This window comes from Panonychus citri, unplaced genomic scaffold (genome assembly GCF_014898815.1).
Source record: "Panonychus citri isolate SS breed McGregor unplaced genomic scaffold, ASM1489881v1 Contig00139, whole genome shotgun sequence".
Classification (NCBI taxonomy): Eukaryota; Metazoa; Arthropoda; class Arachnida; order Trombidiformes; family Tetranychidae; genus Panonychus; species Panonychus citri.
Window position 1 is genome coordinate 3,092,250 of NW_026515544.1, and position 12,232 is coordinate 3,104,481.

Here is a 12,232-nt window from a genome sequence, read left to right on the forward strand (position 1 = left end):
CGTGCTGGTCAATTCTCAAGGTCCTTTTGATGGGCTCTTTAATCCCGAACACTCTGAATGGCGATTTGCAAGTCAGAGAATCGTAAATTATGAAAAAGGACAAACTTGACCAATTAAATGAAGAAGAAAATTTGCAATATGAGTTAATTAACTAAAAAAATACTTCATTTGTTTATCTTCCTCTATGTATTTAAGGGAGTAAAGGATTAATTTTTCATTTGAATTTTAATCTATTAGTTATTACTATTAATATTTGTTAATCCAGTAAACCGATTACAATGATCGGCATCGAGTGTTCACTTTGATTGAAAATGCTGAAAACTATTTTCGATTTGTCGATTGTAAATTGTACAATTAACTATTTTAATCTTTCACATGAGAATTGAAAAATCTCTTGAATAAATCATGTGTTTTTTCAGAACAAAATCTGACGCCCTCGATGAATTAATCCATAGGGAGTTCAGTGATTAGATACTAAAGGTTGGTAGAAATTCAAATGATCAATATTGATCATATTCACAATTAATTCTGAAGAAACGGAAACTTCCATTAGTAAGAATTAGGAGAATTCAATTCATCTGATTTACTTGTTCTCATGAAAGTTTTTTTTTACTTCGACCCGATGAAAATTGTTCTTAAATTAATCAAATGTGACGTTCTTTTTGTTTGATTAATTTGAATCAACGATCAATTGATTTTCTTATATTATTCTTGGATATTAATTAACCATGGGTCGTGTTTCAATCGTTGATTTTATCAAATTGATGAAAATTGATTTGATTATCATGTTATTTACCTTTGGTTATGTGATCCAAGGAGTAACAGTGACCCAACTAATGGAGGATAAAATGTGTCTTAATCAACTTAATCGTGATCATGATTATTGTTCAGCTTTAACCAAATCTCATTACAATGAAAGTTCAACTAAATTAATTTTAAGAACTGCAAATCTATTCAAAAATTATCAATTCGTTATTCTTAATGGACCAGCGTTGATTTTATCAGTTTTTCTTGGTTATTGGTTGGGTAATTATCCAAATTATATTAGACTGATGATCACCTTGCCCTTAGGGTCTGCTTGTTGTACGATGATTATCTTGTTGATTAATTCATATTTTTACACAATTCGTGAGTACAACTATTTCATAATAATAGTAATAATTAACAGTTGACTAATTGTAGATTCTTTCAGATTATTGGTACATTTTATTGTCTTATGTACCGTTAGCTTTGACCGGAGGAGTGGGAATGGTTTACAGCGCTGCTTATACTTACGTTTCCTGGTCAACTCCAAGCAATTTAGTAATCATTAGATTTGCAATTATTGAGTTTCTTGTTCAAATTTGTGAGTTCAACTGTTTAATGTTAATCCATTGGATTAATTATTTCGTCGTCTTTTATAGCTCTTTCAAGTGGCACTTATGCAGGAGGCTTTATCCTTGACAGTAATCCTTGGATCAAGGGTCAGCCCAAAAACTACATTGGTGTTTTCATCTTAGGATTAATTAGTCAGATTATCGGTTTGATCTATGCATCTACGGTGAAACTTGATCATATTCCGGAAACTGAGGATGAGAAAAAATCTACAAATTTCATTGATGTGATTAAAGACGTTTTCTTATTATCAAGATTGAAGCAATTTGTGAATATTTTCATGAAAAAACGACCCAATCATGGGAGATTATGGTTAATCCTGTTACTCACTTCAGGAGCGATTAGTGTCTCATCAATTTTGGGTGAAGACGGAATCGCCTACCAATTTGCTCAGCGTGTCTATGGACTAACGGAAGATCAATACACTTCAATATTTTCCCTGGTCACTTTAGTACCTTCATTTATGACCTCATTAGCACCTTCGTTTTTCAGATCATTATTAGGTCTCTCTGATTCGATCATTGGTATTATTGGATCGCTTTCGATGTTATCATTTTTCCTTATTCGTGGCATCATCTTGATTGTTCCCGGTTACATTATTGGCTTTTTAACCGGTTCCTTCAATCGTCTACCAGCCTCAGCCGTTAGGTCACTTGTGACCACGATTGTTGATCCAACTGAAACGGCTCAAGTATTCACGTTGTCCATTGCCCTCGAAAGCTATGGTACCCTTGGGTTTACCCTTTTATACACTTCGGTGTTTAGTCTGACCATTGACTCTGCCCCTGGAACCATCATGATCTTAATTGCTTGCATCCAATTATATCCAATTAGTGTTTTCTTTGCATCATTATTCAAACGATCTCAATGGAAAATCAAACCAAATGATGATCAAGGTAAATGTATTCTTCTTGATGAAGATGATTTTAATAACAACAATTAAATTATCACAATCAACAGAAAACAATAAACTAGATTAGTTTACCACAATTTAACCAAAAAGTAAATTATTAGGTAACTTGATTACCGATTAATTGACGTTTATTGATAGTTTTATAACCAATTAATGGGTTGAAATTAATCATAATTGTTATTGAAAATCATTTCTTTTTTTTTGATAATCTATTGAAGTTTATTACCATTGAAGGATGAATTTTCCAATAAACAATTAGATTGGAAACAATTGACTGGGTAAAGTTAATTGTTGCCAATCATTTGATTAGAAACGATTCGCAGCCAAATTACTGTTTCTAATTAGTTAATCATAAAGATAATCGTTAATCTGTTTGTCGATTGTTATATTAATTTATCGATAGAGTTTCGTTCAATTCATAATCTCAACTCGTTGGGTCTTCAAGTCTTTCAGGACAGAATATGATTGATTCAATTTATGTTTTCTATTGATTAGAAAAAAAGTTATCACCTAATCATTTGAATTTTCCATCATCAACCCAATAACGAACCAACAAATAAACACAAATTGATTATGTTGTGATTGATGAACAATTAAACTGATAAGATTTTTACTTTGTTCATTGAGACAATTGACTAATTAGAGAAACTCATTTATGAGCAAATCAAATCAATGGAAACAATTATAACCAGTAATTCATAGTTTATTATATACCTTTTATTTTACTGTAATTAGTTGCCTTTTGTAATTGGCTGATAATTAATGAAGTAAATTAAGAATCTGAATCATTAATTAACTTTTCAAACTAATTGTCGATTCAAATTTAATTTGAGGATTTAGTGGTGTTTCGAGTTGGATATGGTCCATGATTGTCCTTAATTATTGTAAATCTATCGACGACTTTGTGATTCTGTGGAAATAGTAATTGAATGGAAGATTAGTGATTAATTAAAAAGAGAATGTATATGAGAAAATTAAAGAAATTGAACCTTTTCAGCAGATAATTGTTCGAATGTCAAATGAGTCGAGTTGTTGATTGTTATAATTGAGAAACCATAATCGTAGATACGAAGTGCACTCCAATCAGCTTGTTCTAATACATTGTATTCGATCCCTTCGTAACATCCCTGTAAGAAAATGGATTAATCTTGATTAGTTTAATCTCGATTCAAGTTGACCAATTAAGACTTACAGCTGATCCTGTAGTGACATGAACGGGTGCCCCTGGGTTGGTATAAGGCTCGGAAGTACTTCCATTGTAAACCTTTTGATCGTAGATTGGCCATAATCGTTCGTAAAGATGTTCGTGAGCCCAAATCTCTAAATCAACACCGTATTTGTAAAAGAGATCCTCAAGTCCAGGGAAGTTGCTGTCGCCTTTTCGGAACTAATCAGAGAGAACAATTGAAATAGAATTAAAATCAACTATTATTTATGAAGAGGGATAATAAATTACGTTTGTATCTCGATTTAAACATTCGGTGTAATTTTCGAAGTGTAAGTTACAGTACATGGCTCGATGTCCAAGGGTAATTATCCAAGGTCTTTGTGCGCGGTTCTCTGGCTTAGTGGCTTCAATTAAATCTTTTTCAAGCCATTCGTATTGAGTGAACAATTGACTTTGACCATAATTAGTGAAGAAATAAAATTCAGTGGAAAAAGTGATAAAATGAGCTGGACCAATATCATAACTGTAAAAGAGATTGTTGATTTGTCCACTTTTACTGTCCATCATTGAGAAACGATTAACGTAATTTGAAAAGTTACTGAGAATAAGATAATAAAAAGATCAATTAATAATAGAAATTAAAAAAACTTTGGAATAAAATTACAACACTTACTAAGCTTGTTCGTGATTTCCAACGGCAGTCATATATGGGACGTAAGCGGCTATCGGTTCAATTTGTCGCATGAATTGATCACCTACACGAGCATTATCCTGATTAACGAAAACGATCAAGCAACTAAAAAGATAATCAAATGGGTCAAGCTAAATACTTACAGTGTCTAGATTGTAGGCAAAGTCACCTGTTGATGAAGGAAGATCAAAATAATGAATTAGTTAATTGTGTAACGAGTTAAGAATCTATTTGAACGCACCAACATGAAGAATAGCATCAAAAGCTCCACTTTGAGCGTCTTCTTGTAATCGCGGTAAAGTTTTAGCATTTTCGTTACCAAGGTCACCGAAAACCGCTAACCTTGGACTCCAATCGGAACCATTTTTCACCGCAGCGAACCAAAAAATAGGACTCCAACCGAATTCACTTCCAACATGATACACTAAATGGACACAATTAGACAATCAGAATAAACAATTTTCAAGAATAATCATCTTACTATAAGTTTGTCCAGGTACTAGATTCGTGAGGAGTACCCGATGAATTAACATTGACCTCCGTTCAGATCCGCCGTCGACAAATTTACTTGAAGATCCTGTTGAAAGTAGATCAAGTTTCTTGGTTCCATATTCAACTACTGGTTTTCCAATGGAATCAAAAGTTGTCCATGTAACGATCATTTCACTTGGATTACCTGAGAATGGAAGATGATTGATCAGTTAATTGTCTGAGAAGATTCTTAATTGCTGAAGAAAACAATACTCACTTCCAAGTGAAAGATGAACTTGTTCGGGTTGTTGACTCAAAACTCGTTCTTGTTCAAAATTACCATTTACAAATCCATTGAGAAGATTTAAAATCAGAAAACAATTAACAAAATTTGTCACCATTTTCACAATTAACTGATCACTTGAAAATCACTGAATTTAATGTTATATCTCCTTGAGTCGTGGTTACTTGTAAGATCTCAATGTCAATTAATTGATACTGATTAATTGTCTCTTGGTTTTATATTGGGTTGGGTGTTAATCGATAACTATATCATTGGTCAAATGATTAATTTTCTAATTAGATCAAATTACCGCAACAATAAAATTGTTATCAAAAAAAGATTAGAAAACAATAGTAATTGGGTTTTATTTCTCACGCGATTTGATTTCACTTATTAATAGATCAATGGTTTCAACTAATTACTTACTTGAAAGTTATTAAAAAATGTGAACAATTAAAGAGACGATTTTTTAATTTCAGGTAACAATTAAAAATGAGCTAAGTTGTTTTCTAATCACGTGATTAAAACATATGATTCTTTGTTTGTTTTTGGAGAATCCGATTTGTTTACTTTTGGATCGATATGAAATCAATTAAATCTTTAATAAGGTGAGTTCTCTTCAATTGTCACTTGTTAATTAACAAAAGAAAGTTAATCCAGTTAATCCATGAGAAAGAAAAACACAAATTTGAAATAACCAAACACAAGTTAAAAATGAAACAATTTCAAACAAAAGTAACACAAAAAGTTGACCATAAACTAAACATCGGATGTAAAACAGATGACAACTAATAAAACCCACAGGACATGAAACATCAAGTGAAAGTGTCAAAAATTGTCACATACTCAACAAGAAAAACAAGAAAAACAAAACCAACAACAACAACAAAACAAACTAAACCCGAAAACCGACAGAAACCAAAACAAAGACAAAAACGAAAAGGACCCTAACCCTTCACCAGAACCTGAGGGAAAACCCTAGAAGCTAAGATGAGACTTTGAATGTTACTCGTTGATGGAGAAAAGAATAAATTAAAATTCTATTCTCCAAACGGAGACAATTAAAAGAGAGAAAAAGAAACTGTGTGAAAAGATACAAATGTGGCGCCGAAATTTGGTATCTGCCAAGCAGGTTGTTCTTTATGCGTAACGCATAGGAAATCACATAGAATGATGAACATTAATCCTCTGTCCTGATCAGCGTAAGAATCAAAGCTGCTGCTTTTACTCTTTCTGACAGCGCTTATTCTCTCTCTTATCATCTGCCTATTTTCTCTCTCTACTCTGTTCACCACCACCATCACCACACTCTCTCTGTCTCTGTGTATCTTTAAACTCTCTCTCTCTCTATCTTTCATTCTTACCGTTACCACCATTTTTATTTCACCGTTCACATTATATACAAACACAAAAACACTCATATTCGCTTTTCTCTTTTTCTCTCTCTCTCTCTCTTTCTCTCTTTCTCTCTTAGTTTCTCTTTCTCCTCTTCTCTCCTCTCATCATCTCATTATCACCATCACCTTCATCCTACCATTTTTTTTTCATCAATTAAATTCGCAAAATGAATGAATTGGATAATTTGAGACAAGAAGCAGAAACCTTGAAGAATACAATCAGGGTAAGAATAAGTATTTATTTCATTATTTTTTTTATTACCTTTTTTTCTTTTTGTTCTCTATCATAGAACTTTCTCTTTCTCTCTCTCTCTCTCTTTCTCTATCCTCTCTCTTTCCTCTTTCTCTCTTCCTTTCTCTCTCTCTTTCTCTTTCTCTCTCCCTTTCTTTTTCTCTATGTTTTATCCTCTATTTTATTTATAATTTGGTTTTAATACATAATTGGTTTACTATTTGCCTTCCATAGGATGCTAGGAAAGCCGCTTGCGATACTACTCTTGTCCAAGCTACAAGTAGTATGGAACCTGTTGGCCGCATCCAAATGCGGACTAGAAGAACACTTCGTGGGCATTTAGCTAAAATTTACGCCATGCATTGGGGATCTGATTCTAGGTAAGTTGATCGGTTAATGAGCAAATAACCTTTTGCAATTTTCTTACCCCCACCATCACCAGTGAAAAAGAAAACCTAAATTTGGTTGATTACATTTAAACTGCATTCATGTAAACATCTTTTCTTCATCAATCTTGGTCTGTCAATTTGGATCAATATGAAACAGATACCTTGTATCAGCCTCTCAGGATGGTAAATTAATAGTTTGGGACGCATACACCACAAATAAAGTCCATGCCATTCCATTGAGGTCTAGCTGGGTCATGACTTGTGCCTATGCCCCATCAGGTTCTTATGTTGCCTGTGGAGGTCTAGATAATATATGCTCGATCTACAGTTTAAAAACAAGGGAAGGAAATGTTCGAGTTAGTCGTGAACTACCAGGCCACACTGGTTATTTATCTTGCTGTCGATTTTTAGACGATAACCAAATCGTCACTAGTTCTGGAGATATGACTTGGTAAGGCAACTCATTCCTTGATCCCTTCAGTAATTCAAAGGCAAATTCTTATATTCTCTGTCTATCTTTCTCTCTTTCTCTCTCTCTCTCTCCGCACTTCTACCTCCCTCATCATTAGTGCTCTTTGGGATATTGAGACTGGCCAACAGTGTACATCCTTTACTGGACACACAGGAGATGTCATGTCCCTTTCATTATCTCCTGATAATCGTACATTTGTCTCTGGAGCCTGTGACGCTTCAGCTAAGGTACTCATAAAGCTTAGAGTGCAAACTTGTGCTTCTACCCTTTAAACAAAACGATAAGAGAACCCAGAATAATAATAAGAAAAAAAATCGAAACGAAAAAAAGCAAATTTGTGAAATCGAGAAAATATTTTCTACCCCTAAGCGCAGAGGAAGAAAATTATGTAATTTTATTCGAAGAGTTGTTCCATTGCGCAGAGGGGTATTCACTTTTTTCTCCAGTCCACAAATATACTTTTTTCCATTGAGTATCCTTGACTCAATGTGTGCCTCGCCCTTGTTTAAATGCTCAAAGATGTTTACCTTTTATCTTTTAGCTCTTTTCTCTTTTTTTCTCTTCTTTCTCCCTGAACATTCATTAATTTTTTTCTCATTTCTCTTTTTTCTCTTTTCATGTGATAATTAACATGATTGTCACCATTTCTAATCAAGTTGTGGGATATTCGAGATGGCCAATGTAAGCAAACTTTCCCTGGTCATGAGTCTGACATAAACGCAGTCACGGTGAGTATTTTCAGAAATTCAATTGATTATTTTCATTTTTCTTCTCAACAATTATATGTTTGTTTTTTTTCGTCAAATTAATTGACTAATTATATTTTTTTCTTTTTTTTCATATTGATAGTTTTTTCCAAATGGCTATGCCTTTGCAACTGGCTCAGATGATGCTACTTGTCGTCTTTTCGATATTAGAGCTGACCAAGAATTGGCTATGTACTCCCATGATAACATCATTTGTGGAATTACCTCTGTTGCATTCTCCAAGAGTGGAAGACTTTTATTAGCCGGTTATGATGATTTCAACTGTAATGTTTGGGACTCTATGAAAGCAGAAAGAGCCGGTAATCATTTACATTCATTCGTATCAACAGCACTTCCTTACACTTCTGTCATCATCATTTACCAATATTTTATCTTCACAATTCAAATTTTCATTCATCTCATTTCACAATGTTATCTACTTTCCTTATTCTATACACCCTTCCTCCTTCAGGCGCTTCTCTCTTTCTATATTTATTTATGAAAGTCAAACTGATTAGACTTGATTAGTTACTATCAGCAAAATTGTAAAACAACTAATCAGATTTGCTTGATTCACTTAGGTGTTAATAGTACCTTCATTCAATTCATTCCTCACTCTTCTTCATCAACCATAATCTTCTTATTCAGATTCATCATTTAACTATGTTATCCTTATTCTATATGCTGCATCCTCCATCTTTTTCTCTCTGCTTTCTTTTCATCTTTTTTCTTGTGATTCTTCAATATTCTTTTTCTAGTGTCAATTTTTCCGACCTTTTTATTCTCACTCTCCCTCTGATTCGTATCTGTCAAATTTTGCTGATTATTTTGATTATTAGTTGATGACTCCCTTGTCAAATAGTTGCCAGTAAGAGTAGAGAGACAAAATGGTTAATTAATTGAACCTTATGAGTATAATGATGTTCAGGCCTTCGTATTGAAAAATTGATCATAATAGTTGATCAATCATGTATTATTAATATGTAAGATAGTTAAACTTACGGACTTTGGTTAGGGATTTCTCCCTATCGCTTAGGGCCGACTGACCCATGTTCAACTACTGTTCACATGGAACCCTTTTCCACATTGGTCCTCAAAGGTCTCTCACTTGAGTATTGATACTCAATATTTATACTTGAGTTGTTAAGGTTAATTGTTTTTTTTTGTTTCAAAACAATCATTCAGAATGAAGGACCAGGGAATTGATCTCATGAAAATGGACCTTGTAGTCCAAATTGAGGGGTTAGTAAACTATAACTGATCAAGAGTTAGAAGCTTAAGTCGATAAAATCAATTCTCATCAATGTCCAGTTAATAGATTAATTTGCTAATTTAATTTATATAATGATTAGAACAAAATCTATTTTAATCATCTGTTATACTCTAGTAGACAATATATTAAGTGACCGAACCTAACCAAACCTAACCTTGTTTAGTTCAACCAAATGAGAAATGACCTTAACTCCGTTTACAATGAATTAATCGTACCAACTGAAAGCTAACCTGTTCGCTATACCAACAGGTCCCTAACTCGAACCATTAATGCTCATCTTACCGAAATTTGTGGTTTTGATCTAGATTTATATCAGTATTTACTGTTTTCCCATATTGCTGATGTTATCTTTTTCTAATTCCTTTTTCAAATCCTTGATTATTTGCAACAATCAATTTAATTGCTTCCTCATCTAATCATTACCCAATATTAGATAATCTCTATTTCAAGACTTACCAGGTTCATAATTGTAATTAGCAATTTATATTTACTCAATTTCTTTTTATAGATTTTTATTATTTTTAGTTATTTCATTGTTTCTTAATTTTCTCTCTCTCCTCTCTCTCTCTCTCTCTCTTATTGACTGCTTCTTGTTTTGTTTTTGTTAATTGAGGAAGATCTTAATGAATATTCTTACATTTAATAATGATTGTTTAGTTAATAGTGAATGATTTTCCCAATCACTTTGTTCAATATCAATCAAACCTCATCTTGGAATAATTTTCATCTCTCTTTCTCACAATTTTATGTGTTGATTTCTCAGCATGAATTTCAATTATCTATGTTTACGTCAGTCGCAGTGTCTAATTGAATTTAACATGAATCTTAAGTCTATTTAATTTTACTTCCTTTTTGTTTCTTTAAAGATCATACACTTCGCTCTCTCTCTCTCATTCATTCATTACTCACTGATTTGTTGTTCACTTGATTATTACTTAGTATTTTAATCAACAAGTCCAGTGAAATAAACATAATTTTTTTGCTCTTCTCTCCTTTTGCTCCTCCTTGTTCACCGCCACCCTCCTTCTTCCTTCTTCCTTTTACTACCTTCGCGCAATCTCATACCCAAAATCTCTCCATCTTTTGCTTACACCACTTCTTTTCCATCTTCATCCACTCTACTATCTTCATCATCTTCATCCTCATCACTTTTTCTCTTCATCAACATATTCCTTTCATCCTATTCTTCAAATGCTCACACCGAATCCATCAATCACTCTTATTTGTAGCTCCATGTTTCTTTCCTGATTTTTATTTCCAACACAATTTTTTTTCTTCTATTCATTTATTATTATTACCATATTCTAATCATTTTTTATTATCTGCATAATCTCAGGTGTATTGGCTGGTCATGACAACCGAGTTAGTTGCTTAGGAGTGACGGAAGACGGAATGGCCGTAGCTACAGGATCATGGGACAGTTTCCTTAAAATCTGGAATTGATTGGAAAAGGAAAACAAAGTCAACATCATCAACCAAATATTAAAATTACAACCAACCATTAAAACAAATTACAATACAATTAACCAATTAACATCAACTACAACAACAACAACAACAAAATCATCTACATTAACATCTACAAATACAACAACAAAAACAACCACTACTACATCAACAATGTCAACAACGTTAACAATTAAAACAGCAACAGAAAAATCAAGTACTACAACCAATATCAATATATACACGAAAACACAAGTTGTATCATTGCAACCAGCAAACAACGTTGATCACCAACAATTAAAGAAACCGAAAAAAATTTCAAAAAATGAACCAACCAAACACACAAAAAAACCTAACATACTACAACACACAAATCAAACCATCTTCGAGTGGATTTCATTTACTATAATTAATATATTTACCATGATGATTATCTCATTATTGTTAACCGATATTTCGGCAATAAAAAACACAAACATGTTGCCAGATTGCAAAAGAAAAAAACAAAAATGGAAACAAAGCAAAAACGAAAACATTTTCAAAATCTTCTCTATCTCCTCTCTTCAAGTCTTATTCACGTTCTGTTTTATTCAATGACAAACAACAAGAAAAAACTCTTTTCATACCCACCATTATTTACCAATCATACACAATCAACTCGATTCTTCAAAGGGTTATTTCCTCATAGTCTTTTTCCTCTTTCTCTCTTCCTCCCTCTCCCTCCACTCTCATCATTCTCATCATTTTCATCTTCATTAATATCGCACAAATCCTCCTCTCCCACCTCTCTCTCTCTCTTTCTCTCTCTCATTCTATCTTTTTCTTTCTCTTCCTCCATCTCCTCGTTATGATCTGTTGTATGTGTAATTTTGTTTTAAAAAATAACTAATTTCAGTAATCATGATGTAAACAGTTATGTAATTTTCAATTCCAAATCCCTGCAATTTTATAAACAATCATCATCATCATCAAACTTCATTATCAGCTCACCTTTTGTTTTTGTTTTTTGTCTTATTCAAATTTTTCTCTTTAAATCGTTAAGCAAAAAGAAAAGAAAAATCACGAAAAAATGAGACCTTAATTAGTTTCTCTGTTGGTCAACAATTCATTTCTAATTAAAACGGTTCGAAAACTGTTAATAAACAAAATTCGCGAAAATTTCTACTAATCTCCAATACGATTAGAAAGCAAATCTTTGGATTAAATTATTGCGATTTACTTGATTACCAGAATATTATCAAAATCCATCATAATCAGTGAAATGTTTTCATCATAAGATTAAAAGTCTATGTGATTAAATTGTTGACGAAAATATTAGTAAATTGAGTTGATTAATCTGTAGTTGGATTAATAAAATAATTTAATTTATGAGATGAA

The 12,232-nt window shown here is 32.6% G+C and overlaps 3 protein-coding genes across 4 annotated transcripts; 2 read left to right on the plus strand and 1 right to left on the minus strand.

Moving 5' to 3' along the window:
- Positions 1-468: 468 nt before the first annotated feature.
- On the plus strand, positions 469-2,364 carry LOC128394076 (uncharacterized). Its single transcript, XM_053354325.1, has 3 exons — positions 469-1,128; positions 1,193-1,345; positions 1,404-2,364. The coding sequence occupies exons 1-3, from the start codon at positions 729-731 to the stop codon at positions 2,315-2,317; spliced, it is 1,467 nt and encodes a 488-aa protein (XP_053210300.1). The 5' UTR covers positions 469-728; the 3' UTR covers positions 2,318-2,364.
- A 605-nt stretch (positions 2,365-2,969) lies between these two features.
- On the minus strand, positions 2,970-5,898 carry LOC128394077 (acid phosphatase type 7-like). 2 transcript variants are annotated; one of them, XM_053354327.1, is made up of 10 exons: positions 5,327-5,898; positions 4,895-5,192; positions 4,628-4,822; positions 4,388-4,570; positions 4,290-4,315; positions 4,129-4,226; positions 3,744-4,053; positions 3,480-3,674; positions 3,277-3,414; positions 2,970-3,197 (listed from the first exon to the last, which is right to left on the minus strand). In XM_053354327.1, the coding sequence occupies exons 2-10, from the start codon at positions 5,016-5,018 to the stop codon at positions 3,111-3,113; spliced, it is 1,356 nt and encodes a 451-aa protein (XP_053210302.1). In that variant the 5' UTR covers positions 5,019-5,192; positions 5,327-5,898; the 3' UTR covers positions 2,970-3,110. The 2 variants fall into 2 exon arrangements, with proteins under 2 accessions (XP_053210302.1, XP_053210301.1); XM_053354326.1 differs by having other exon boundaries at positions 4,895-5,898.
- Positions 5,899-6,072: 174 nt separating this feature from the next.
- Positions 6,073-11,828, plus strand: LOC128394080 (guanine nucleotide-binding protein G(I)/G(S)/G(T) subunit beta-1). Its single transcript, XM_053354330.1, has 7 exons — positions 6,073-6,521; positions 6,764-6,909; positions 7,076-7,369; positions 7,488-7,617; positions 8,047-8,118; positions 8,240-8,456; positions 10,746-11,828. Exons 1-7 carry the CDS (start codon positions 6,465-6,467, stop codon positions 10,850-10,852), a joined length of 1,023 nt encoding a protein of 340 aa, XP_053210305.1. The 5' UTR covers positions 6,073-6,464; the 3' UTR covers positions 10,853-11,828.
- Positions 11,829-12,232: the final 404 nt, after the last annotated feature.